Here is a 26,064-nt window from a genome sequence, read left to right as displayed (position 1 = left end):
AATTGAGAGACCTTCAGGTGTAACTTGTGGTGACAAATATTTTGGATACAATCCCAATTCCTCCTGGACAACACCGCCAACATAGCTGGTTAAGTCCCTTATTTCAAATCTTGTAGGCTTGCGTGAACCCACGCTTTTCTAACTGAAGGATGCCACGAAGACCGAAACCCGAAGTCTAGGGGATTTTTGCGACTCAGAATCGGCTCCCAGGGCTCTGGCCAGCCCCGGTTGCTTAGCAACGGGGTCGATTGCTCGGCGATCGATTTGACCGGTCCGGACTGAGACGCGGCGCTCCAGGCCTAGCCTCTCACGGCCCGCCCCCTCCGGCCAGGGTCCTCGCCGCGCGCAAGCGCGGGAGTGGGGGGATGGGCCAGGGGAGGAGGAGTGAACGCGCGGGGCGCCGCTTGCAGGCCGTAGCGGGGAGGGGCGCACGCACGAGGGGCGGAGCGGCGGGCGCCGAGAGTGGCTGAGGAGCCGGAAACGCGCCTTGGAGGGTGCGGCCGGGAGGAGATCGCGGGCTGGGTCGGGCCGGGCCGGGCGGGAAACGTTAGGCGAGCGGCCCCCGGGGCGCGGGGGTCGTGCGGGCGGGGAGGGCCCCGAGGCGAGCTCTGCCCGGATGAGGAACAAAGCGGCGGGGCAGGCGCGCGCGCCCCCCCGCGCGACCGGCAGGTGGGCTGCGCGCGGGCCCTGCCGGGGCGGGGCGAGGGCGGCCTGCGAGCCCCAGGCCGGCGGGCGGGTGACTTGGCCGCCCTTGGGAGGCGGTGTCCGCAGGCCCAGGCTCTCCGGCGGCGGAGGACGGGGGCTGCATCCTCCTTACGTTTGGGTGACCGCCCTTGTCCTCTCCCTCAGGTCGGGCAGCCCCCCTCCCGAAGCTTCTGGAGGAAAGGCCCCGGGTGTCCCCTGGCATGCCCCATCTCGCGGCAGGGTGCGCGGCCGCCGACCCTCGGGAGAAGTTGGGCGGTCCCGGGCGGCCCCGGGGACGAGTGGCCGCGTTTGTGCAGCGGTTGTAAGCAAGATGCGGTAGCACGTGACCTTGGAACGCAAACCCTGATGCCGGTTCCCCGCCACCCGTGTGCGCTTTTCTCTGACCCTTGGCCCCCAGCAGATGCATCACAGGTGAGTAGCTTAGTGGGCCGAGCGCTGGTGACATGTTTGGAAAACATGTAGCAAATAAGACTTAAGAATGCCTTTGTTTGTGGTGCCGTTGGGCAGGTTACAGGTGCGATTTGCAAATGGATTTGTCCGAAAGGGAACAGGAAATCCAGAAACCAGTATTGGGTTGAATATACTCTGATTAGGCTTGATTTGCGCCACATGTGAGTAGTTATTCTGAATAGCCACACGTTGATTGTTGGCTTGTTGTGCATCCTCATCCTTGCCTTTGAGTTATTTGCGCCTTTAATTACATATTTGAATCTGAGTTTCGAGGTGTATTTTTAGCTCATTACCATGTTTCACCTTGAATTTGCTGGTTACCAGCTGGCTTGGCTGGTAATAGAGAGAAATTAAGTTCTTAATTCTTCAGACTTAATGTTGAAAGTACTATACTCCACAGTATAGAAATGTGCCAAAGAGTTACATTTGACTGTTCTTTAAAGGGCCCTTTCATAGGCTGTTGAGGATAAGGAAGATTTTAAAAATTCACTCGAATTACTGAAAATTGTCCATTGCATTTGCAAAGTGGCTGCATTTCAGTTAGGTTCTTACATGTCATTCTAACAAAAAGTTAGTAAGATGAGCGAATGGTTCGTACTTGTGTGTGTGCTCAGTTGTGTCGGACTCTCTGCAACCCCATGGACTGTAGCCCGCCAGGCTCCCCTGTCAATGGAATTCTCTAGACAAGAAGCGGGTAGCCATTTCCTTCTCCAGGGGATCTTCCCCACCCAGTGATTGAACCCAGGTCTCCTGTATTGGAGGCAGATAGATTCTTTACTGTCTGAGCCACCAGGGAAGCCCCATGGGTCATACATAGGTCATGTAAACTAGAGAAGATGAAGGGAATGATTCTACAACGAATATACGTAGGGAAGAATTTCGAGCTTAGTACAGTATCTTGATTCTGGCCCTTCTCCCAGCATTGCTTCCTAGAATCCTGTATGAAAAGTAGCTAGGATAGAATTGCACTTGGGAATGAGAGTGTCTTAGGAGGATCGTATTGTAAATTCCCTTCATCTGCTTTGTCTCTGTGGGATACTAGTTACCTTTGGTTTATGGCTGCTGAGATCATCACATTTTGGTGACTCACAACAAAGCAGAAATCTGCTGAGCCTCACATTAACTCTGGTTTGAACTGGTTTGAGAAGGTCTAAGAGTCAGCCTAGAAACACCATTTTGATTTTTATCTTGAGATTATTTGCACAGATTAATACTCAGGAATTTTCAGTATAGAGTTTGAAGTTACAGACTTTTAATTCTATGTATGTGAAAGTGGCTCAGTTGTGTCCAACTCTTTGCGACCATATGGACTGTAGCCTGCCAGGCAACTCTGTTCATTTCTTTCTCCAGGGGATCTTCCCGACCCAGGGATTGAACCCGGGTCTCCCGCATTGCAGGCAGACTCTTTACCGTCAAAGCCACCAGGGAAGCTTTTAATTGTACTTCAAAGAATTACTGTAATCGTTTTCTGTAGGTCATTCCTGCTCTACTGACTGTAAAGTTTTAATGTTTGTAGCTATAAAAAGTTACAGGAGAATCAAACCCAGAAACTTTGAAATTTATGGTAGCTATGGTGTCTTTAGGTTGTACGGAGTTTTGCACTTTTTTAAAGTTATTTTTTTAATTGAAGGATAATTGCTTTACAGAATTTTGTTGTTTTCTGTCAAGCCACTTCTTTTATTTTTAATTTTTGAATTTTTTTTGCCTCTCCTCATGGCATGCAGAATCTTGGTTCTGACCAGGAATCAAACCCATGGCCCTTGCGGTAGAAGCACAGAGCCCCAACCTCTGGACCACCAGGGAATTCCTACATTCCTTTCCTTTCCCTTCCTTCCTGTGCCGGGTCTTGGTTGCTGCATGCAGGCTTTCTCTAGTTGCAGTGAGCGGGAGCTACTCTGGTTGTGGTGCACGGGCTTCTTATTGCCGGAGCTGCTCTTGTTGCGGAGCACGGGCTGTAAAGTGTGCGGGCTCGGTGGTTGAGGCAGATAGGTTCAGTTGCCCAGCAGCATGTGGGATCTTCCTTGTATAGCATAATTAAATACAGTTATTAATGTGCCGTCCCTCATAAGGTGCACCTCATTTGCTAATGTGATTCTAGTTGTCTTTCTAGTAAGAATGAGTTTGCATTGCTTCATCCAAATCAGAGTGCCTACTCTGTACAGGGTACTGTCCTCAGTTAGCTTTGTACACTTAATTAATGTCTGGGAGCTGAGGTTTATGAGATACCTGGCCTGGGGTAAGGTTGAAGTCTGTAAATATGGAATAATGCAGGAATACGTTTATGTCTGGAGAAGGCAATGGCACCCCACTCCAGTACTCTTGCCTGGAGAATCCCATGGACGGAGGAGCCTGGTGGGCTACAGTCCATGGGGTCACAAAGAGTCAGACACGACTGAGCCACTTCACTTTCACGCACTGGGGAAGGAAATGGCAACCCACTCCAGTGTTCTTGCCTGGAGAGTCCCAGGGACGGGGCAGCCTGGTGGGCTGCCGTCTATGGGGTTGCACAGTTTATGTCAGACATTAAGCATACTCCACTGTGTAAACACACAGATCCTGAGTGTTGGAACTGACTGTCAAAGGCAAAACAGTTCTTTTATTGTAATTATCTTAGTTAAGAGCTTGGCTGTCTTAAATTAGGTGAACCTGGATTTAAATGCCAGTTCTGTGACTTCTGTAAATTAGGCAGATCTGGAGTTAAATCTGCCCCTTACTAGTTAATGTAATTTTGGGTTTCTTGGTCTGAGTCCCAGTTTCCTCATCTCTAAAATGGATTAAGAATAATACCTACTCACAGTAGTTATAAGGATTGCTGTTACTGTTGTTTTAGTCCCTCAGTCCTGTCCAACTCTTTTGAGACCCCATGGACTGTAGCCTGCCAGCTCCTCTGTCCATGGAATTTCCCATATAGAATACTGACTGGCGTGGGTTGCCATTTCCTTCTCCAGGGGATCTTCCCAACCCAGGGATAGAGCCCCCGTCTCCTACATTGCTAGGTGGATTAATCACCACTGAGCCACCAGGGAAGCCCAGTTATAAGGATTAGGTGAGATCATTACATGTTATCACAGCCCAGTGTCTAATACCTATAGTAAGGGAGTAATCAGTGTTAGTAATTACTATTTTCATGTTGATTCATAGCTGATGTAGCCATTTTTCAGGTTAAAAACCTATTATGTTTTGTTTTCACTGCTAAGGAGTGTGTAGATCCATTTGTCCCCTTCCTATTCTTCACTTCTCCCATGTACTTAGGCACACACATAAGACCTTGCATCACTGTGATATTCGATACAAGGACTGGAGGTTCCTGGTGACCTTCTTTGGATAACCTGTTGGCTGGACTCTTGAAATTGTTTATGATATGGCCGTCTCTAAAATTTTTTTTTTGGACAGTCTTTAAATTCTGACATAGGAACTAATACTTCCTGATAACCTCCAGTAGGGTCTTACGAGTGTTCCTGTTACTCTAATGATACTGCTAATGGCAGTGCAAGATAGATTGCATAGAAAAGGCAGTTCTCAGATTCTCAGCTTGCTGAAAATGGTCTGTAGATTTTAAAAAGTTTGATGTATTGAAAAGCTTTTTGACAGTGTTTTGCAGCATGATCTGTGTTCTTCCGTTTAATTGCTCTGTGATTTGGGGTGTATGATAAGCCCTCTTTGAGACTCAGTTTCCTCGATTCCCTTATTTTGAAGAATTAGTGAGCTAATATGAAGTAATTTTTTTATAAAGTATCTAGCTTACCTAATGAACCTTGTTATGTGGAGGATTTTACTAAGATTATTGATTAATTATTAAGGTATCTATACAGAGTTTTAATAAAATGCTGATCCATGGAGAAGATACTGTGCTTCTTCACACTGTTTGCAGTCTAATTCAGACCTAGTATCACTTTTAACCTCTGGTGAAAAGAGTTAGTAAAAATTCTTTGAGTAAGTTAAAACAAGTCCTGGTTTCAGGTAATAAACCAGTTGGAGAAACGAGATACTGTGAAAGAAAACAGGTGAATTAAAAACACAAAAACGCCTCATTGCGGGTGTACTCTAAGGATTGCAAACTTTGCTTTAAATAGCATGCTTAATATTTGGAACAAGGCACACCTGAGTTAAATCCTGTTTCTGCTATATGACAGCCAAGTTAACATCTCTGAATCCTGATTTCCTTATCAGTAGAAAGACTATCGGAGAGCTGTGTGCATAGAAATGAAGTTGTAGTTGATCAAATTGTATCTCTGCACCACCATTGTTTTAGGTTCTTCAGTACCTTAAACAGAGTCACTGAGGCAATTTTTGCATAACTGGTTGTGTCTAATCTTTCTTAGGATGAATGAAATGAACCTGAGTCCTGTGGGGATGGAGCAGCTGACTTCATCTTCTGTGAGCAATGCCTTGCCGGTCTCAGGGAGTCACCTGGGGTTGGCTGCCTCACCCACTCACAATGCCATCCCTGCTCCAGGTGAGTGGTAAGGGAGAGGGACTGGATTCCAACACTTAATTGCCTTAACCCTTCTAAATGGAATGGGTCAGAGCCCCTTTCAGAGTGGATGGGAGTAGCCCAGCAGGTCAATGGCAGTTTCACCTGTGGTAGCCATTTTTGTAGAGTACTGAAGTTCTAGTGGGTAGGATAGGGGTAGCAGGTTTTCCTGGTTGTACTCTTCTTGAGTTAGTGCCTTTTTGTCTAGAGCTGTAGTTGACTTGGCGTTTTATCTAAGATTACCCATTCATCTATCCTTGCCCTTGACATTCTGTCCCTGGGTTATTAGGAGAGAATTACTGTACTAACTCTTCCTAGAACACATGAGAAATTCAGCTTTGTTCTCTATCATACCTGAAACTGGCACCAGCCACAAATGCGCCAGACCTAGAATTATGGTCAAAGAAGAGGTCTCAGAGAGGGAGCTCCTACATGAACTCCCCCTGAGCCTCAGTACTCGGACAGAATAACAGTGTATGGAAAGCTCATTTTCCCCCAGCACTGTACATTTAAAACCTTTTTATCTGCCCAGTTGAATTTTTTCTTTCTATTGAAATAGAAAAGAAGCAAGCTCTTGAGTCTTATAGCAGTAAGCTAGTGCTTCTTGTGGGTCTCTGACATTGTAATGTATTGGACTCTGTTTATCAAAATAAGAGTTAATGCTTAAGAGTATTTTAAATCTGCAAGTTTAAATAGTTCTCTCTAGAGAATTACCTGCTTAATTACTAAAATGTAGAATCCCAGGAATGGGGGAGCCTGGTGGGCTGCCGTCTATGGGGTCGCACAGAGTCGGACACGACTGAAGCGACTTAGCAGCAGCAGCAGTTAAATAAGATTCATCTAAATTAGGGTCTCTTCACATTCCTTTTAGTGTCCACAAAAGAAATTTTTAAAAAATGTATTAGTTCTTAACTCATTTGTTTATTTCTTAGTCATTCCGTTTAGTAGACACTCTTATTAAGGAGGAAAAACCTGTTTAAAAATACTTCCAGTGGCAAAAATAGTGCAAATCTGCACTGCCCAAGTTGGTGAGTTCATTATGATGGGAAGCCACAGGGTCACTTCAGCATTGTGTGGCTAGATGTAGTCCAAGGTGGATATTGTGTGTGAATTTTTAAAAATCAGGAAGTATAGCATATATGCAAAAGATTATATCAAGAAATACATGTAGTTTTACATCTGACTTTAGGTTTTTTCCCCAAGTAGAAGCATATCTATGAAATTTTTAAAAGTGATACATTCTCACCATATAAAATGGAAAGTATAATAAAAAATATTTTTTAAAAATCTGTACTGTCACTACTTAGAGACCACTCTGAAGTTTGATATATTTCTTTGAAATTCGGTGTATATTTCTTTCCATTCTTTTTATGTCTAAATAAATTGTTTTCTTAAATTGTATTTAAACTAGGTTTTAAATTGTAGTTAAATGTTTTGGTACCCAAGAGCAATACAGATAACTGAACGATCAAGTTGGCATTTTAAAACTGACTTGCAGACTAAATTTAGGGCTTGTCTGTGGATGTCTGCCAGTACTGTCTGTCTGGGGATGTAAAGGGCTACTGGGTGAGATTTTTGCCTGTTGCAAAAATCTTTGTAAGAGTTTAGCCAGTGATTACAGAATTTTAAAGTACTTACTTTTAATTGAGGAAAACAATTTTTTTTTGTAGGCCTGCCAGTGGCGATTCCAAACCTGGGTCCCTCCCTGAGCTCTCTACCTTCTGCTTTGTCTCTGATGCTCCCAATGGGTATTGGGGATCGAGGGGTGATGTGTGGGTTACCTGAAAGAAACTACACCCTACCTCCACCACCTTACCCCCACCTTGAGAGCAGTTACTTCAGAACCATTTTACCTGGTAAGTGTTACAGTTATTTGGAAATTTACAAGAAATAATACATCCGACCCTTTTTGTTTTGTTTTAGTTATTTATTTAAATGCCCCGGGTCTTAGTTGTGGCACTTGGGATCTTCGATCTTTGTCAAGACATGTGGGATCTTCAGGTGTGGTGTGCAAAATCTTAGCTGCAGCATGTGGGATTAGTTCCCTGACCAGGGATCCAACCCAGGCCCCCCTGCATTGGGAGTATGGGGTCTTAGCCACAGGACCATCCGGGAAGTCCTTATAGCAGCCGACTGTTAACTTCAGTTCTCAAAGACTTGAATGATGCTTTTTTCTCTTTGTCACTGTTAGATATGTGGGGGGAAAATTGTATTTATGTACTTCTCCTCTTAGAACATATAGATAACATTATTAATATAACAGTTTGACAAAGGTTAATTTCTTAATGGCACATAAACAATTCTTCCCTTGTCTCTTCTAGGTTCAGTTTTTATAATTGGTTCAGTTTTTATAATTCTCCTTAGTTCAGTTTTTATAATTCTCCAATTCTAATTCCTACCAACCACATGTCCTGCTGTAGTGTCATTGTTTATTATAAAGTTTACTGAATTTTTATTCTAAAATATTATATACTCATATCAGAAAATTTAGCAAATAGGGAGGGGAATTATTCATAGTCCCATCATCCATCTTTCTGGTGTACTTCCATCCTACCTTTTTTTTTTGTGTAGCGGTTTTTACTGTTTTCCATAATGAAAACTGTAGTACTTGCAATACAATTATATACCCTTTTTTTTCCACTTAATGTTTTTCTCTATTTTTACATAGTTATTTTCCCCAGCTGTTACATGGTTTTCATAATCATCCTTTTTAATGACATATTACATTCTACTGATGGTTTATTCCATGGTTTATTATATCAGTCTTTATTGATGGACACTTTTTACCAGTTTGTTTATTACTGTTATGTAAATATTTTGGGGTATATTATTTACAAAATGCATTTTGGGCAGTTTACCGTAAGGAGTTTCTTATGCAAGAGGGTATGAATATTTTTGAGGTTTTTATTATATATACTCAATACTTTGCAAAGACATTTTAGAAATTTGGGCTTCTATTGGAGATACAGCATGTACCATTTCACCATATACTCATTAACAGGAATGTTCAAATATTTTTTCTGTTTTAATAAAGCAAGTATAATTGTGACTTATTTTGAATAGAGCCTAATGTTTCTTGATAGTTTAATAAAAACTTAGTTATATTTAATTAAATTTTATTTTTCATATGGAATATCTGCTTTTAAATGATTTGACCTTTTAGCTATTATAGAGCAAATTTCAGCATCTTGGGACTCAGGAAGTCCAACCATGTATATGTTATTAATGGCAGAAATGATTAATTTCTAGTGACTTCAAAGGAACGTTAATTTTTATGATTTCTGAGTTTCACAAAACTGAATTATGGTGTATTATGTTGCTATTTATAAAATATATATATATATATCAAACCAAAGAAATAGATAGGAGCTTATTTTACTTTAGTTGCATTTGTAAGAAAAATAGCTTTTAGCATTTGGAATTGTTAATATACTGAAAAGTTACTGATATCTCATCTTTTCCTTTTCCCAGGCATTTTGTCTTATTTAGCTGACAGACCACCTCCTCAGTATATTCACCCTAACTCCATAAATGTTGATGGTAATACAGCATTATCTATCGCCAATAACCCTTCAGCGCTAGATCCCTATCAGTCCAATGGAAATGTTGGATTAGAACCAGGCATTGTTTCAATAGACTCTCGCTCTGTGAACACACATGGTGCCCAAAGTCTTCATCCCACTGATGGTCATGAGGTGGCCTTGGACACAACAATCACCATGGAGAACGTCTCTAGGGTCACCAGCCCGATCTCTACAGATGGAATGGCAGAAGAGCTGACGATGGATGGTGTTGCAGGCGAGCATACCCAAATCCCAAATGGCTCCAGAAGTCATGAACCTCTGTCTGTGGACTCTGTGAGCAGCAACCTTGCAGCAGAAACTGTAGGACATGGTGGTGTGATACCCATGCATGGGAACGGCCTGGAGCTCCCTGTGGTCATGGAGACAGACCACATTGCAAGTCGGGTCAACGGGATGTCTGACAGTGCCCTCAGTGACTCCATCCACACCGTGGCCATGAGCACCAACTCTGTAAGCGTGGCACTCTCTACCTCACACAACCTCGCCTCCCTAGAGTCTGTTTCCCTCCATGAAGTTGGCCTAAGCCTAGAACCTGTGGCTGTCTCCTCCATCACCCAGGAGGTTGCTATGGGGACAGGTCATGTAGATGTTTCTTCAGACAGTCTTTCTTTTGTACCGCCTTCACTGCAAATGGAAGACTCCAATTCAAACAAGGAAAATATGGCAACCTTGTTTACAATTTGTGAGTGTGCTTAGCCTTTTTCTTTTGGAGATATTGATAGAAAGGGTCATCATCCTTAACAGGTTTAGTCGCAAAGTCAGGTGTTAATTACGGGAGTGTAGAAAGTAACTAGACTTTGAAACTTCTGTTTGCCTGTGTATTGTCCTTTGTGTTAATGTGGTGCCTTTTTCTCACATAAGCCAAGTGATATATAGACATTCTGTTGGTTCTTAAAAAATCTTCCTGAAGTAAGAAAACAGTCATTTCTGTATTTTACAGATAAGCTTAGCCTAGAAATACTTATTTCCCAAGGTTTCACAGAGTTAATTATATAAGTAAATTTCAGTAAGGTATTCTGTGTGACCTGCCATGCTCTTTTTCTACATAAGACGAATTTATTAGATCATGTGTAATTTTTCATCCCTGTGGAAAAATGTAAGTGGATACAAGTAAAATTTTGGGGGTTTTTTTTGCTCAGAATGCATATAAATTACCATAGTTTGGCAGGTAAAAATTCTTTTTATGGGGCAACAGTAACAAAAGCAATATAAAAAGTCTAGTTGTTGGTGTCACTACCGGCTTCATTCACGCAGTAAACATGCTGAGTGCTAGCAGGCACCAGCCTCTGTACTAGATGCAGCATAAAAATAATCTGCGAGAGGCTTTAAGTAACCTACAGTCTGAAGGGAAGCACAGGCTAGTGAACAGGCTATTGCGTTATGGTATACTGAGTGGAAAGGTGGCATTAAGTGTATGGTGCTAAAGGAGCCTGAGCTGGGAGCGTCTCACCAGACTGTGGAAAGTGCAGGGAAGACTACATATGTGTTAACACAGACCTGAAGAGCAGACATGTCCAAAGTGGAGAATCAGGAGGAACAGTGTGCCCCGTGGGAACTGGCACCTGTAGTTTGAAAGAATTGTGAGTGGTTCAGGATTGCTGAAGCATAAAACAAGTGGAGAGGGATTTCCCTGGTGGTCCAGTGGTTGGGACTCTGAGCTTCCACTGCAGGGGGCACAAGTTCGATCCCTGATCGGGGGCTAGAATCCTACATGTGGTGCGGTACAACCAAAAAAATACAACCCTCCCCGCCTCAAAAAAAAAAAAAAAACAAAACAGAGGTGGGGAGAGGGATATGTGATGAGAGAAGTAGGGGCCAGCACACAGAGGGTCTTCAAAGAGCAGACAGGGATTTTGAGGAGGGAGGGTTGGGATAGGGGTTCTGCTGCGGTGTGAGGGTAGCAGGCTTGTTAGTGGCAGAGAGGTAAAGATGCCATGGTTTAAGTGCAAGGTCATGGTATTCCAATCTAGAATATAGATAATGATGGAAAAAGTGGAAAATATTAACAGAAAACTGAATAGATCTTGTTGATTGGGTGAAGTTGGAGGAGAGAAGGTTTAAGGAGAAATTACTGGTTTCTGGCTGGGAAACTAGGTGGATAGTGACCATTCCTTAGGATGATGAACGATGGAGGTGGAGTGGTTTTTTTTTGGCTGCCCTTGATCTTCCTTACTCCGTGAGGTCTTTCTAGCTGTGGGCAGTGAAGGCCACTCTTGGTTGCGGTGTGTGGGCTGCTCACTGTGGCTTCTCTTGTTGTGAGGCACGGGTCCTAGAGCGTGGGCCTCAGTCTTTGAGGCCCATGGACTTAGGTGCTCTGAGGCATGTGGAATCTTCCTGGATCAGGGATCAAAGCCATGTCCCCTGCACTGGTAGGCAGGTTCCTCCTCCGGGCCACCAGGAAGTCCCTTGTTTTGTTTTTGATGCGTGTAGGTGAGTCCAGTGTCAGACATGTTGATTTCAGTATCCAGTGATACCTAGAGATGTCGGGTGAGAACTTGAGTCTGGAGCTCAGAGATCTATCCGGAAATATTCAGGAATCCTCAGCATTAAGGTGTTAATCATAGCCATGGAAGTGAGGTGAGATCCTATCCTAGTTAAGTGTGTGGAATGACAAGGCTAGGTATGCTAAGGTACAGTGGCAGAGGAAGAGCTTGTAAAGTAAGTTGAACAGGATGGTCAGAAAAGTAGGAGGCTTCTAGTGCTACTGAAGCCAAACCGTGGGGAGACCTTTCGTGTTAACCCTTTAAAGTCTCAAATTTATAATTTTAAAATAATTCAGGATCGTAATTAATGTATAGTCATTAATTGAGGAGAAGGTAAGAGGTGGTTTAAGTCAGTCTGTTTATCCTTCTGCGGGGAGGGTCTACATCTAGCGTCGTGTGGGATCCTCGTCCCCTGACCAGGGATCAGACTTGTGCCCCCTGCAGTCAAAACCTGTCGTCTTACCCACTGGACTGCCAGGGACGTCTCCTGTTGATCCTTTTTCAAGTGGGCAAGTGGAACCTCTTGCTTCTGAGTGTTTTTCAGAAGAAATGTAATTCACATACACATTTTAGTGTATGGTTTTTAGTATAATGGTGGTTTTTAGTATAATGACAAGGTTGTAGTGACAACAATCACTACTATCTAATTCAAAAATTTTTGTTACTTCATAAAGAAACCTTGTTAGCAGTTGCTCTTACCTCCACTCCCCATTCTCAGGTAACCACTAAACTGCTTTATCTATGGATTTGCCTAGTCTAGACATGTCATATAAATGGAATCCTACTGTATATGGCTGTGCCTGGCTTCTTTCCCTTAGCATAATGTTGTGATGGCTTATCCACGTTATAGCATGTATCAGAATAATATTCCATTGTATGGATATACCACATTTTGTTCATCCATTTATTTTTCATGAACATTTTGTTGTTTCTCCTTTTTGACTATTCAGTGCTGGTATGAACATTCACATACAGGTTTTTGAATGAACGTATGTTTTTAATTCTTGGATATATATGGGATTGAAATTCCTCTTTTTGAGGAATCGCCAGACTGTTTTCGAAAGTAGCTGCACCATTTTATATTCCCAGCATCAGTGTATGAAGGTTCCAGTTTCTCTACATCTTTGCCAAGATTTCCTTTTTTTTCTAGTAATAATTGAATTTTATTTGTAAAAAAAAAAAATGTGTATTTATAGCAATCATAGTAGGTGTGAAATGGCATCTCATTGTTTTAATTTGCATTTCCTTAATAACTAATGATGTTCAGCATCTTACATGACTTATTCACCATTGGTATTCTCTTTGAAGGAAGCCTATGACCCTTTTTTTGTCATATGATATCTGAATCTCCTTTGTTTGAAGAGTTAACATGGTTTATAATTAGGAGCATTGGAGAATAAGTCCTCATAGAGTGTAGGGGATCTCTAGTCTGATTTTAAAGAATTTTAAATCAAGTAGTACTTGAAGAAGTAACGTATTATTACTACTTTGGCTAAATATGAAAACTTTAACTGATATTTTACGCCATTTAACTGGTAATTTCTAATAGGTTGTTTAGGGGAATAAAGGTGCCTAGAAGACTGTGGTTCTACGTATTTCAGCTGTTTTGTGAATGAATTTGGAAAATTTGAACAGTCATTGACGAAATAGGGTCATGAATACTACTCCTTATCAAGGAGAAAGGAAAGTAAAGAGCAAAAGATTTGTGGAGGAGGACACTCCTGAGCTTGTAAACGTGAAGTTACAATAAGCATAGAACAATGTATGAAGTCAGCATTGTTTTTTTGACAATACAAAAAGAGAGACCATATGAACAATAAGAAATTAAGAGTGTTAAGCAAACATGTCTGCAAGAGTATGATCCTACCTGCTGTCCTGAAGAGCAGACTGCATATTTTCTTTGTCTTAAGACCCTGTCATCCAAACGTGGTCAGCCAGTTTGTTAACAGTGAAGCAGGCTCGAGCGGTGGTGTCAGCGTCTCTGACTGCGTTGTGCTGTGTTGTCACTGCATCACCGACAGCGTTTCAGCTGTTTCCTCTCAGAGTTTGGTAGACTCTGAATCTTTTCGACTTCAGAACATCATATCTGAAGGAATTACTTGTCCACTTAATGTAAGAAATGACACACTTGATTCTTGAAGTAATGTGTTATTTTTTGATCAGCGTTTTTCTTATGCACTGAATAGGAAACTTGTCCATTTGTAGTAAAAAAAAAAAAATCGAATCTTGCTGAAGAAGGATATGAGTTGGGTATACATGTACGTGTAATAAAGTGGCCCTTTGATCAGAGCATTTCTCCTAGAACCTTGCTTCATACTGGTTACATTTTAATAATTCACATTTAAATAAAGCAGGTGGTCTTTGATCTGTCTGCTGGAACTGACCCCATTTATGTCTCACATTTGTCATCTGCAGGGTGCACTCTCTGTGACCGAGCCTATCCCTCAGACTGCCCTGATCATGGACCGGTGACTTTTGTTCCTGACACTCCAATAGAGAGCAGAGCCAGGCTTTCTCTCCCAAAGCAGCTTGTTCTCCGCCAGTCAATTGTGGGAGCAGATGTTGGTAAGACCCTGGGAACCATAAAACTTGATCAAAGTCTCTTCTTCCTTTGTAGGGTACAGTTGTAAAAGTGGATGTGTATAATTTAGAGGTTACTTGCTTGATCCAGAAGTCAGTGTATGGCTGAATATTTATCCTTTTATGGAATACTTGTCCAGTGGTGATAGCACTAAATCAGGTTGAACACTTTATTGGAAAAGTTCCCCTTAGGATCAGGATTGAATAGAGGAGAGAATCCTCCTCAAAGGCTGAATCTTTGAAGACTTGGCTTGTATTTTCAGCTGTATCATCCACTGTCAATTATCATGACAAATCACTCTTTGAAACTTAGTTTCTTTTATAAAACCTGGAAAATTTACCATTTATAACTTTTTATCACCAAAAATACTTTCTGTCAATGTCTATAAATTGCTTAATACTCCTTAGGAAAAGAGAGTAAGAAATACAGACTGCCACGGTATGCTTATCCATACTGGAATGTAACGTGGTATCTGAATCTTTGTGCCATTCTTTGAAAATACGATACTAGACTCATTGTTCTTTCAGGTGTAGCTTAGGCATCAGTCAGTTGAAAGCATTAAACCACCTAGGTAATAAAGAGCAGTGCTTTAAGCACAAATGATCTTAGAAGTTTGATTTATTTTGTAGTAATTGCTTTACTTTTTTATAATAGAGTAGTGTTGTCTGATCCTTTTTATGTATCAACTTTGAGGGACATGGTTCCTTGTGTATAAACATTGGTTCAGGAATTTCTGATACTGCTTCTTAATCTGCATATTTCTCCTGAGCCCAGTCTAATCTGTTCATTACTTTTTCCTTATTTATAGAATAGAACCCATAAGACGTACCTACCTTTCAGGAGTGCTAGAATATCAGCAGTTCATAGATTCATGGAAAATAAGACTCGTGGCATGAGTTAAGCTACTGTCTTCTCTATCCTATTAGACGTTTAAATCACTGATTGTGTAGTTGGTGTCCTTCCACTGATAGGTGTGTGGACTGGAGAAACCATCCCTGTTCGGACTTGCTTCGGGCCTCTCATTGGCCAGCAAAGTCACTCCATGGAAGTAGCAGAATGGACAGACAAGGCGGTTAATCATATCTGGAAGGTCAGTGTTTTTGGAAATTTTCTGTGACTTTTGGATGCTTTTAGAGTAATGAAGTAATTAAAAGCGATGTAAAAGTCAAACTTAGCCAAGATTCATACAGTGCCAGTCATCCATCAGTCATTGAATACTACTTTCTGTTCTTGGTAGCCAAATTATAATACATAGCAAAATGTCAGATATTGAATATAGAAGATAAACTGTTTTAGTCTCCATTTTGTTAGTAACCCAATGACTGCTCATTTTTATTACTTGTGGCAGCTCAGGCTTTGGACTTTGTTTATATGTTGAAAGTCTTATTTTGTAATCAGCTAAAGCATTCAAATATTTAGCTAGGGAAACAATTCTAGACTTGGAAGCTAAGATTATTTCTCTAGTTTTCTAATGAAAAGGGCTGAAAACTTAAGTTTCTGATATACACACCTGTTCCTATAACATGTTTATATAGAATCTTAGTAGTTTGGGAATGATGCTCGTTAACATTGAATTAAGGCAGAAATGGGTCTTGTGATAGTTGGAGAGGTGAAGTGCCACTGGCATTGGGGACTTTAGTTGTGTTGTCCAGACGAGAACACAGGAATGCTAGGTTGACTGGAGAAAAAAATAAGAGGTGGTTCTCTGACCTTAATGTTCATTTGTGTGGTGGGTGATGAAGACAACTAGAGTTTTTTATGTCTATTCCAGTCAAGCCAAAATGTGACTAATCAAGAGCAACAAGATTCTGTATACTGAGCACTAACTGTAGATCTCTAGTGGTCTTTATTGCTGGAAATAGGGTGACTGGTGAAATGACAGACACGTGAGAGGACAGCCATGTGTTTTCACACTGGCTAGGAAAGCTGGTACCTACTGCAAAGTAAATGAGATTATTGCAAGAACTTGTCAGTTCATTTGATGTGTATGTTTGCCTTCTGTTGGCAGATATACCACAATGGTGTCCTAGAATTCTGCATCATTACAACTGATGAAAATGAATGTAATTGGATGATGTTTGTGCGCAAAGCCAGGTGAGATGCAATAAATAGTTATGATTTGGATATTTTTCAGTAGGAAACTTTGAATGCAATAGGAAAGAATTGAAGAATCCAATGACAGTGATATCTGAACATAGCTTAAAGCCTAAGGCTTTTAATTTTCTTCACTCCAGTAGTTGTTGACTAATGGTGATTATAAATTAAAATATAAGAAATTATCCCCTTTTTATGAGCAGCTTGTTCAATTTACCAGTGCAATAAAAAATGATACAGTTACCATTGAATTTTTGAGTAGGTTCCTTTTCTTTATATTGGCTATTGGTCAACCCCTTGGGCTTCTCAGGCAGCGCTAGTGGTTAAGAACCTACCTGCCGGTACAGGCGACGTAAGAGATGCCAGTTTGATCCCTAGATCAGAAAGATCCCCTGGAGGAGGGCATGACAACCCCCTCCAGTATTCTTGCCTGGAGAATCCCCATGGACAGAGGGGCCTGGAGGGCTACTGTCTGTAGGGTTGCACAGAGTCAGACACAACTGAAGTGACTTAGCATGCACACATGCAATCAACCCCTTAGGCTGCTGTGTTAATTCTATTTCTGTGTCTTTGTCATAGTGTTTTAAGGCTTCATTTTACTTACTTTTCTTCTAGCAGTAGACTAGAGTGTTTTCTGACTATAAAGAGCAATGAGGTGATATACTGAAGTAAGAGTTCTGTTTCTAAACAAGTTAACCCTAACAGGTAGTATAGGTAATTAGAGAAATGACCTAGAGAAATAGTACATCTAAGTTTTCATGTAAGATTTCACTATAGGGATATGATATATTTAGTATATATTTCAAAATTAATATGCTTGATGGTCATTCCCTGGATGGGGAACTGAGATTCTACAAGCTATGCAGTGTGGCCCCCCAAAAATTTTTAAGTAAATAAATAATAAGATAAAATTAATATGTTTGATTTGTTAAAGGAATCGGGAAGAACAGAATTTGGTGGCTTATCCCCATGATGGAAAAATCTACTTCTGTACTTCCCAAGATATCCCTCCTGAAAATGAACTGCTTTTTTATTACAGCCGGGATTATGCTCAGCAGATTGGTAAGTTTATATATAAGATTTGTTTGTCATGAATCTAACACAGTAAAAATACCAAGGATCAGTAGTATAGTTTTGGTAATGATTTATGTGTAAGCAGAACACCCCACTCCAGCATTCTTGCCTGGAAAATCCCGTGGATGGAGGAGCCTGGTGGGCTAAAGTCCATGGGGTCGATAAGAGTCGGACACGACTGAGCGACTTCACTTTCACTTTTCACTTTCATTCATTGGAGAAGGAAATGGCAACCCACTCCATCCAGTGTTCTTGCCTGGAGAATCCCAGGGACGGAGGAGCCTGGTAGGCTGCCGTCTATGGGGTCGCACAGAGTCGGACACGACTGAAGTGACTTAGCAGCAGCAAAAGCAAACCACATACCTTTGTGTATGTAAAAGCAAAATATTAACCTTACGATAGAAGTGTTAAGATCTGTGAAATTCTTCATATGCTGAAGAACCAGGCAGCCATACCAGCCAGGCAGCATGAACTTTGTGTTAGGACTTTGGGGAATTTGCAGTTCCTGGGTTCCTTTTCGAACCGTTAGTTTTAAGGTCATAAAGGACAATGCTGTGAGTTGATTTAACCTTCATAGTCTCTTTCTTTGCACTGTGTCATAATGACAAGTGATGACACTCCGTCCCCTTTCTGATGTCTGTGTCAGAAGCGTTCTCTGTCCTTTTTCACTGTAATAAAACTTCTGCCCCGCCCCCCCACACACAAGAGTTTGTGTGTAACAAAATCTTCAGTTTATTGCCTAGGAAGATGCCTTAAAGTTTAGTATTTACCAGGTCTTCCCTATGTGCCCGACACACTATTTGAGATGCTGGCACTAGACCATTGAACAAGATTTGTTTAATTCTACAGGTAGTGGGCAAGCTGGAAATTTTGATAGAAGGGAAATTAGAAGCAACAATCACTAAGTTTTAAAATTGAAGTAAGTACATTGAGTAATTTTATTTTTAAGGTGTTCCTGAACACCCAGATGTGCATCTCTGTAACTGTGGCAAGGAGTGCAGTTCCTATACTGAGTTCAAAGCCCACCTGAGCAGCCACATCCATAACCACCTTCCTAGCCACGGCCACAGCAGCAGCCATGGGCCGAGCCATAGCAAAGAGAGGAAGTGGAAGTGCTCCATGTGCCCCCAGGCTTTTATCTCTCCTTCCAAACTTCACGTCCACTTTATGGGTCACATGGGTATGAAGCCCCACAAGTGCGATTTCTGTAGCAAGGCTTTCAGTGATCCCAGCAACCTGCGGACCCATCTTAAGATACACACAGGTAAGCTGTCCTGGACCATGAAGTGGGATTTTGAAAAATTAGAAATTGGTAAGGGCGTGGCAGCAAGACAAGTTTTCCAAATAGGGTTGAGATTAGATGTTAGAGAATTGGCTGGCTGACAGGAGGACTTCATTGGGTCATGAATTGTGTGGAATAACTGCCTCCTCAGAGAATATTACTAAGTTGCTCCATCTTCCAGGTGGCCTAGTCATAGTTTGAAGGTGACTGGGAAAATGCAGTTAATAATCAGGGAGTTCATCTATGTGTTTGGACCTGAAGGTAATTCTTCAGAAACAGCTAGAGCGTACTATTAGAGGTCACCCCTGTCACTAGCCAGAGCCAGTTTCTGTCCTTTGAATATTGTTTGTTGAATACCACCAGAATTTATTGAGTTTCTATTTTCTAAACTCCATGCACACCAAACCCTTTCTCTTAGCTGTAAGGTTTTATCATATGCACTGTAACAATAACTGGTTTAGTTTGGTTTTCTTGGTTGGGTCATTTTCTCCAAAGCTTTGAAGGTAAAATTCTTCCTTATCCTTTTCCATTAAGACTGAGTAGTTCCAGCAGAGTGTGTGTGGCCCACAAACCTTAAGATTCGGAATGGCTTATAAGAAAAGGTTTGCTAACCCCTGACTTAGAGTAACTTTTTTTCTGCATTCTTAAAAAGATTTTATTTCATCCTTGGTTTATGAAGACATGTATTTTATTTAAAAAAGAAAACTAAAATTTAGGTTGTAAAAATATGTTTGCTTATGGACAAGTACTAGAATTCTTGAGGTCTTTTTTTTAAAAAAAAAAAAAGATTGAATTAAGTTAGGCACTAGGGTTATAAGTGATTTTTTTCCCCCAGAACTTGTATCGTGTGTTAGCTGTAAACAGTAAAGAGTGTGTGTGTAGATAAGCAGTCATAGGTCAGGTTTGTTAGCTTCACTAGCTTTAGTCGCAGCATATAATTCAGTGGCTCTGAGTGGCTCTAGGTAGACAGTCCTAGAATGTGAGGTTCCATGTACCAGTCAATTCTGTTTTATTCCTGCCTCTGCCACATACCTGTACAATGTGTCTCTCCATGCCGAGAGTGCTCTTGGCACTTTGATTCACAGTGGGATCATTCGGGTTAATATGCAGGTCAGAAGAACTACAGGTGTACTTTGTGTGACAAGTCTTTCACCCAGAAGGCTCACCTGGAATCCCACATGGTCATCCACACGGGGGAGAAGAACCTCAAGTGTGACTACTGTGACAAGTTGTTCATGCGGAGGCAAGACCTCAAGCAGCACGTGCTCATCCACACGCAGTGAGTGACCTGTAGCTGACTGTTGCTCAGGCGATGAATGGGGGCTTGTGTGTGCCTGCTCACTGTCTCTCTCCCGCCGTGGCGCCTGTAGCTGTCTCCTGTGTTCCACACAGCCTGTGTTCTCTGACCACACAGATTGTGTTCGGACCACATAGGTCACAAAGCTAAGGTTCTCGTTTATCCTGGAAGAGTTTATGTGCTTGCTTTATTTTCTTATTTTCACTTCTACTCTATTTCCTTTTTTCTTTTATATTTTTGAAACATACTTTCATTTGATTAACAAATTTTTAAGTACCTCCTTGAAGTTCAGTAATTTGCTAAATGGTGAAAATACAAAGATGAGAATGGTCCTTGGATTTAAAGAGCTCAGAGGCCGTTAAGAGAAACAGAAGAGTAAATACTTGCCATGCTGTGTTGCAGATGTTAGAGTAAGTGTAGGATCCTGAAAGACTATAGAAGAGGGTTACCTCGCCCAGTCTGCGAGTATCCTGAGAAAGCTTCCTGGTAGTTGGAGCTAAGTGTTAAGGTAAATTAGAGTTATTCAGGGAATAGTCTGCTAGACAGACGAAACGGGGTATGTAGAAACATGAATGTGAAAAGGACTATGAAATGAAAGTGGTTCTCTATAGTGAGAGCACCCCATGTATGTGAGAGCAGTAGCGGGAGGCAGCAGCCAGTAATGAAGAGCCTTTTATCCAGTTCAAAATTAAATTTCATTCTGGGAATAATGGAGAGTCATAGGGGCATTTTTCCTCCCCATGTACCAGGAATTACCCTGCTTTGTGCGTGTGTGTGCATGTGCGTATTTTCGTTATGGTATATAACACATAAATTTTTCTGTCTTAACCCTTTTTAAGTGTGTAGCTCAGTGATGTTAAATGTATTCACATTCTTGCACAAGCATTGAAGGATTTTAAGGGAAAGAATGTCATGGTGAGATGTCTGTTTTATAGAGACTACTCTGGCAGCAGGCCAAGGGGGTGGAAGGAGGAGAAGGCCAAATATTGGACAGCTCGTTAGGAATTTATTGCATGAATCCAACTGTAATTAATTGTCCAGCCTGTGTTATAGTTACAGTGACAAATAGAAGAGAGCAGGTTCTGTGGTCCTTCGCTTTTAGCAAGTGTTAGAAGAGGGAGAAAACATTAGCTTGTATTTTATTTAGAAATACATCAAAAATGGAACCTTTATTCTTTTTATTTTTTAAATTTTATTTTATTTTTAAACTTTAAAATATTGTATTAGTTTTGCCAAATATCGAAATGAATCCGCCACAGGTATACATGTGTTCCCCATCCTGAACCCTCCTCCCTCCCCCTCTCCCTCCCCATACCATCCCTCTGGGTCGTCCCAGTGCACCAGCCCCAAGCATCCAGTATCGTGCATCGAACCTGGACTGGCGACTCATTTCATACGTGATATTATACATATTTCAATGCCATTCTTCCAAATCTTCCCACCCTCTCCCTCTCCCACAGAGTCCATAAGACTGTTCTACACATCACTGTCTCTTTTGCTGTCTCGTACACAGGGTTATTGTTACCATCTTTCTAAATTCCATATATATGCGTTAGTATACTGTATCGGTGTTCTTATCATGGGTTTTAGATAAATATTTTGTTTTTGTATCAGCTCTTTTATCTGATTTGTAATCACAGTGCAACCTGAAACACTAAAATACCAAAGGAGTCTGGATCTACATTCCTGACTCTCAGAATGACCTTTTAAAACAAAGTTTTCATTAAGTGGTTTCATTATTAGTATGAAATTTTAGAAATTAGATACATTAATTATCAAATTTTATATATAGTTTTACATAGTTGGAACTGAAAGAGCTCTCTGGGGTCATTTAGTCTAGCTGCTTATATTAGCTTGAGCTGCCACATCAAAATACCATAGACTGAGTGGCGGCTTAAACAAAAGAAATTATATTCTTAAACTTCTGGAATCTGAAAGTTGAGACCAGGGTGCTAGCATGGTTGGGCTCTGATGAGGGCCTTCTTCCTGGCTTCCTTCTTGTTATGTGCTCAGGTGGAGGAGAGAGTGGACAAGCTCTGATCTCTCTTTCTCTTCTTCTGAGGATATAACCCCATCATTGGGGTCCCATCCTCATAACCTCATCTAAACCGTAGGTCCCTACCTCCAGCTCCCATCGCGTTATGAGCTGAAGCATCAGCATACCAATTTAGGTATTCAGCCCCTAGCACTGCTCGTGATAGTCACTTGGGAAATGTGAGAAACAATGATTGGTCCAAGGCCCCACCTCCAGGGATTCTGATTTAGCTGATCAGGGGCAGAGCCCTGGCCTTAGTATTTTTAAAAAGCTCGCCAAGTGGGTCTAAGGTTCAGTCAGGGTTGAGTGCCCCATTTTATCTGTTTAACATGTTGGATTTTCATTAAGAAACAGCGTTCAGATGCTCAAAAAAAGTTAAAAAATTCTTACTCTGTATGATCCCCAAGTTTCTTGTCAGCTCTAAGATGTCTGGGCCAGGGTTATTACTCCAGCCTTGACACTGCTGACGTCTTGAATTGGATACTTCTAGGGGCTACTGTTAACACTATAGTTAGATACCATTATGTTGGTCAGTTGGCAAACATTTTCAAATTTGAGTCTTCCAGTTAGTAAGAATGTGGGGCAACAGGAGCTCTGAAATGGCTGTTGATGGACGTGTATATTGATACAACAGCGTTGGAAAATAGCGTAGCATCATTGTGGTAAAAGTGAAGGTGTGCATATCCCTGGATCCAGCGGTGCCTCTCCTGAGTATATGCCCTAGAGGAACACCCACACACCGATGTAGAAATGTTCACATAGCAGTCTTGCCTGTGGTGTTAAAAAACAAAACCCCCAGAGTACCCATTAACAACAGAGCCAGCGCCACAACCAAGTTGTGGTGTATTGGTAAGTAGCCTCCTGCCATGGAAGCAACTTGACTGAATTTCAAAAAGAAGCAAAAACACAAAAGAGATACATACAGTACAATCCCATTTACCTAGAATTCTAGAACAGGCAAAATCAGTCTGTGCTGTTTAAACTGCACACATGTCTTTTGGCTGTTCTATATGATACATCTCCTATAGAGAAGTTTGATTCTAGTTGGGTAGAGCTTCTCAAACAAAGGTCTTGAGGTTGTGCAGAGTAAGTGTGTGCCTCAGTTGTTTTTGTAACCCCAAATCAAATGTTTTGTTTTGTTTTTTCCTTGTGTTCCTCTTAGAGAACGCCAGATCAAGTGTCCCAAGTGTGACAAGTTGTTCTTGAGGACAAATCACTTAAAGAAACATCTCAATTCACATGAAGGAAAACGGGATTATGTCTGTGAAAAATGTACAAAGGCTTATCTAACCAAATATCATCTCACCCGACACCTAAAAACCTGCAAAGGGCCCACCTCCAGTTCATCAGCACAGGAGGAGGAGGAGGAAGATGACTCAGAGGAGGAAGAGCTGGTGGACTCGGTGGGGACAGAGGACTGTCGCATCGGCAGTGCTGTGTATTCAGCAGATGACTCTCTCTCTGCACATAAATAGAAAGAAGCTGACTATTCTGGATGGAAAATGCAAAAGGGAAAAACACATAACCAGTTATTCACTACAGTGGTTTTTATATAAAATAGTTTGATTCCTTCCAGCCAACAGTCAAAACAGACTAAATGGGAATGGATAAAGCACTTATAGAAGAGTATCCTAATGAAAACACTTTTAAAAATATTGAGAATAGAGCACGTGTCCTCTTTTTAAGTGGTGTATGGGGAGGCAGGTGTCAGGTTTTGGGATCTGTTCTTTATTTACATGATAATCTGGGTGATAACATGCCCAACAAATCAGATTTATTTTAAATTCTTTCATTATTTCGTTTTTCTCCCAACCCATTGATTTGGTAGCAACCGTTGACTTGGTCCCTGCGTCACAGTCGTCCTGATTGTGGTTCTGGTGTTACGTTTTATGCAGACTTGTGACTTAAACACATCCCGGAATGGATTGAAACGTAACAGTGTAAGCTTGTTACTCTGACGGCGGTTCACAGATTTAAAGCACCACCTGCCTTCATCTCTCCTGGCCGCTGGGGAGTTTAGGGTAGATCTTGCTTCCCAGAATTTCACAGGTACCTAGAGGGCAGGTGAGAAAGGAACAGCCAGGCAGCAGGCACTAATGGAGAGAAGAAAAGGAGAGGCGCCTGGGCCACTGTCCAGAGTGCTTCTGTCACGTGCTCTGATGGAAGCTGGGGTGAGAGACCTGATTGCTGTTCCTTAGAGGTCTTTGAAGGTTTCGACACATCTCTCTCTCCAGTGAAGCTTCCAGCACCCGGGCAGAGTATCTGGAGGTCTAACAAGCCAAGTAACGCCTGCTGCGTTGTCTCCTGATAGCAAGGACATGTGGACCAACTGACAGAGAGGTACCTTGGCCCATGGAAAGAAGGAGGGAGTGATCCTTTCTATCTGGCTGATTCTCTGAAAAGGATCAAGACACCGTTAAAATGTTGCCAGCTCAGAATGAGAAGACATGTTGGTGTGTTTGCAAGGTTAGGCGCTCCCAGTTGTCTGTGGTGAAGGACCTCATCAGTTAAACACTGTGGATTCCAGAGGGTTTGGAAGGTGCAGAAGGTCAAATGGTCACCACGTGGATGTATTTTCAGGGTTCCAGCTTAATTCACCTACCCATCTGATCTGTCATCTGGTTTTTCTCATGTATAGCCTGCTTTCAGCAAGAAGCAAACATCCTGAAGTCAACGGTTGATGGAACATGCTCTCCTGCTCTAAGGCACAACCTCTGGGCTGGAGTGGAGAGGACTCTGGTGGGAAGGTTTTGCTGCTAATGTATTTATGGAATGAATGTATTTCATTCAAATCTGTATTCCTCTAGGAAGGATTAAAATAAAACCTTTTTAAAAAATACCTCTTGTAATCTCATTTTGTGGAAGGAGAAGATTGAAGCTTTTACAGGAAAATGAGGTCCAGCTTGAGTTTTTCTAAGGTCAGAAGCTGGAGAAAGTATTTCCTAACTACCTTAGCTTTGAAATTAAATTTTAGAATGCTTGTGCAAAACAGTGCTTAGATAAATCGTGCTTCCTGCATCTCCAGCTCTTGTCCCTGCCCTCTTCCTTCCTTAGGTAGTGCCTCTTCTTTGCTGCCTCCATGGAGAAGTACAGGTCTGCAGTTGAGGGAGTGGGTGAGGTGGTGTTGGTTAGAGGTGGCTGTCAACATGAGGTCATGAGCTGCCGTTAGGGAGCTCTGGTGGGGCTGAGACAACGCCACGTTCAGCTTCCAAGCTGGGAAAGGTGTCCTAGCGGCAGCCACTCCTGTCCCCAGGAAGCCACTGGTGCTGGAGCTCCAAGTGCCCTTTCTCTCTTTGACTCCTGCTGAGTTAAACTTCATCATCTCCAGATGCTGGTTGGAATGCTGCCCAAGATAGTTAAAAGTGTTGATCAGTCACATCTGACTCTTTGTGACCCCATTGATGGTAGCCTGCCAGGTTCCTCTGTCCATGGACCTCTTCAGGCAAGAATACTGGAGTTGGTACACATTCCCTCCTCCAGGGGATCTTCTGGAGCCAGGAATTGATCCTGGGTCTCCATTGCAGGTGGATTCTTTACTGTCTGAGCCACCAGGGAAGCCCAAGATAGTTATTAAAGCAAACAAAAACAGGAGAGGATTTCTGAAAAATAGTTTAAGTGAGAATGAAGATGTTATTTCTTGCTAATGACTGTCTTCCTTTTTTTTTTTTTTTTTAACCTCTTAGACTTAAATAGCACGTTCTAAGTCTTTCTCACAAGATGAGGAAATAAGTAGCTGCCCCTTTACAAGATTTTACTCTGAGCCTTTTCTGCTCGTCACATGTCGCCTCGTCTCTTGCCGCTGTTGGGATCCAGCTGCTGTTGGGTGAATGGTCTCATGCAGAGGCAGGGTATTAAAAGGGTGGGCTCCCGAGCCTGGCTGATTGTTCTCTCATCTGGGCTTTGCTGCATGATGGTCTGGAAGCGTGGTCAAGTTGTGTAACCTCCCTGTGCCTCTGTTTACTTAACTGTAAGCAGAGACTACTCATAATAGTTCGAATTTCATAG

General features: G+C 41.9%; 1 protein-coding gene across 3 annotated transcripts; it reads left to right on the top strand.

The window, feature by feature from the left end:
• The first annotated feature begins 417 nt into the window (after positions 1 to 417).
• PRDM4 (PR/SET domain 4) lies at positions 418 to 24,898 on the top strand. Of its 3 annotated transcripts, none has more exons than XM_005206798.5 (12): positions 418 to 494; positions 850 to 1,116; positions 5,478 to 5,611; positions 7,300 to 7,485; positions 9,101 to 9,895; positions 14,112 to 14,261; positions 15,228 to 15,367; positions 16,286 to 16,371; positions 17,306 to 17,433; positions 18,395 to 18,709; positions 19,838 to 20,006; positions 23,222 to 24,898. In XM_005206798.5, exons 2-12 carry the CDS (start codon positions 1,106 to 1,108, stop codon positions 23,532 to 23,534), a joined length of 2,427 nt encoding a protein of 808 aa, XP_005206855.1. In that variant the 5' UTR covers positions 418 to 494; positions 850 to 1,105; the 3' UTR covers positions 23,535 to 24,898. The 3 variants fall into 3 exon arrangements, with proteins under 3 accessions (XP_005206855.1, XP_059742971.1, XP_005206854.1); XM_059886988.1 differs by having other exon boundaries at positions 485 to 669; positions 15,249 to 15,367; XM_005206797.5 differs by having other exon boundaries at positions 485 to 669.
• Positions 24,899 to 26,064: the final 1,166 nt, after the last annotated feature.

Source organism: Bos taurus, chromosome 5 (assembly GCF_002263795.3).
Source record: "Bos taurus isolate L1 Dominette 01449 registration number 42190680 breed Hereford chromosome 5, ARS-UCD2.0, whole genome shotgun sequence".
NCBI lineage: Eukaryota > Metazoa > Chordata > Mammalia > Artiodactyla > Bovidae > Bos > Bos taurus.
The sequence above is the reverse complement of the archived record's forward strand: the minus strand, read 5'-3'. Positions and strand labels throughout refer to the sequence as shown.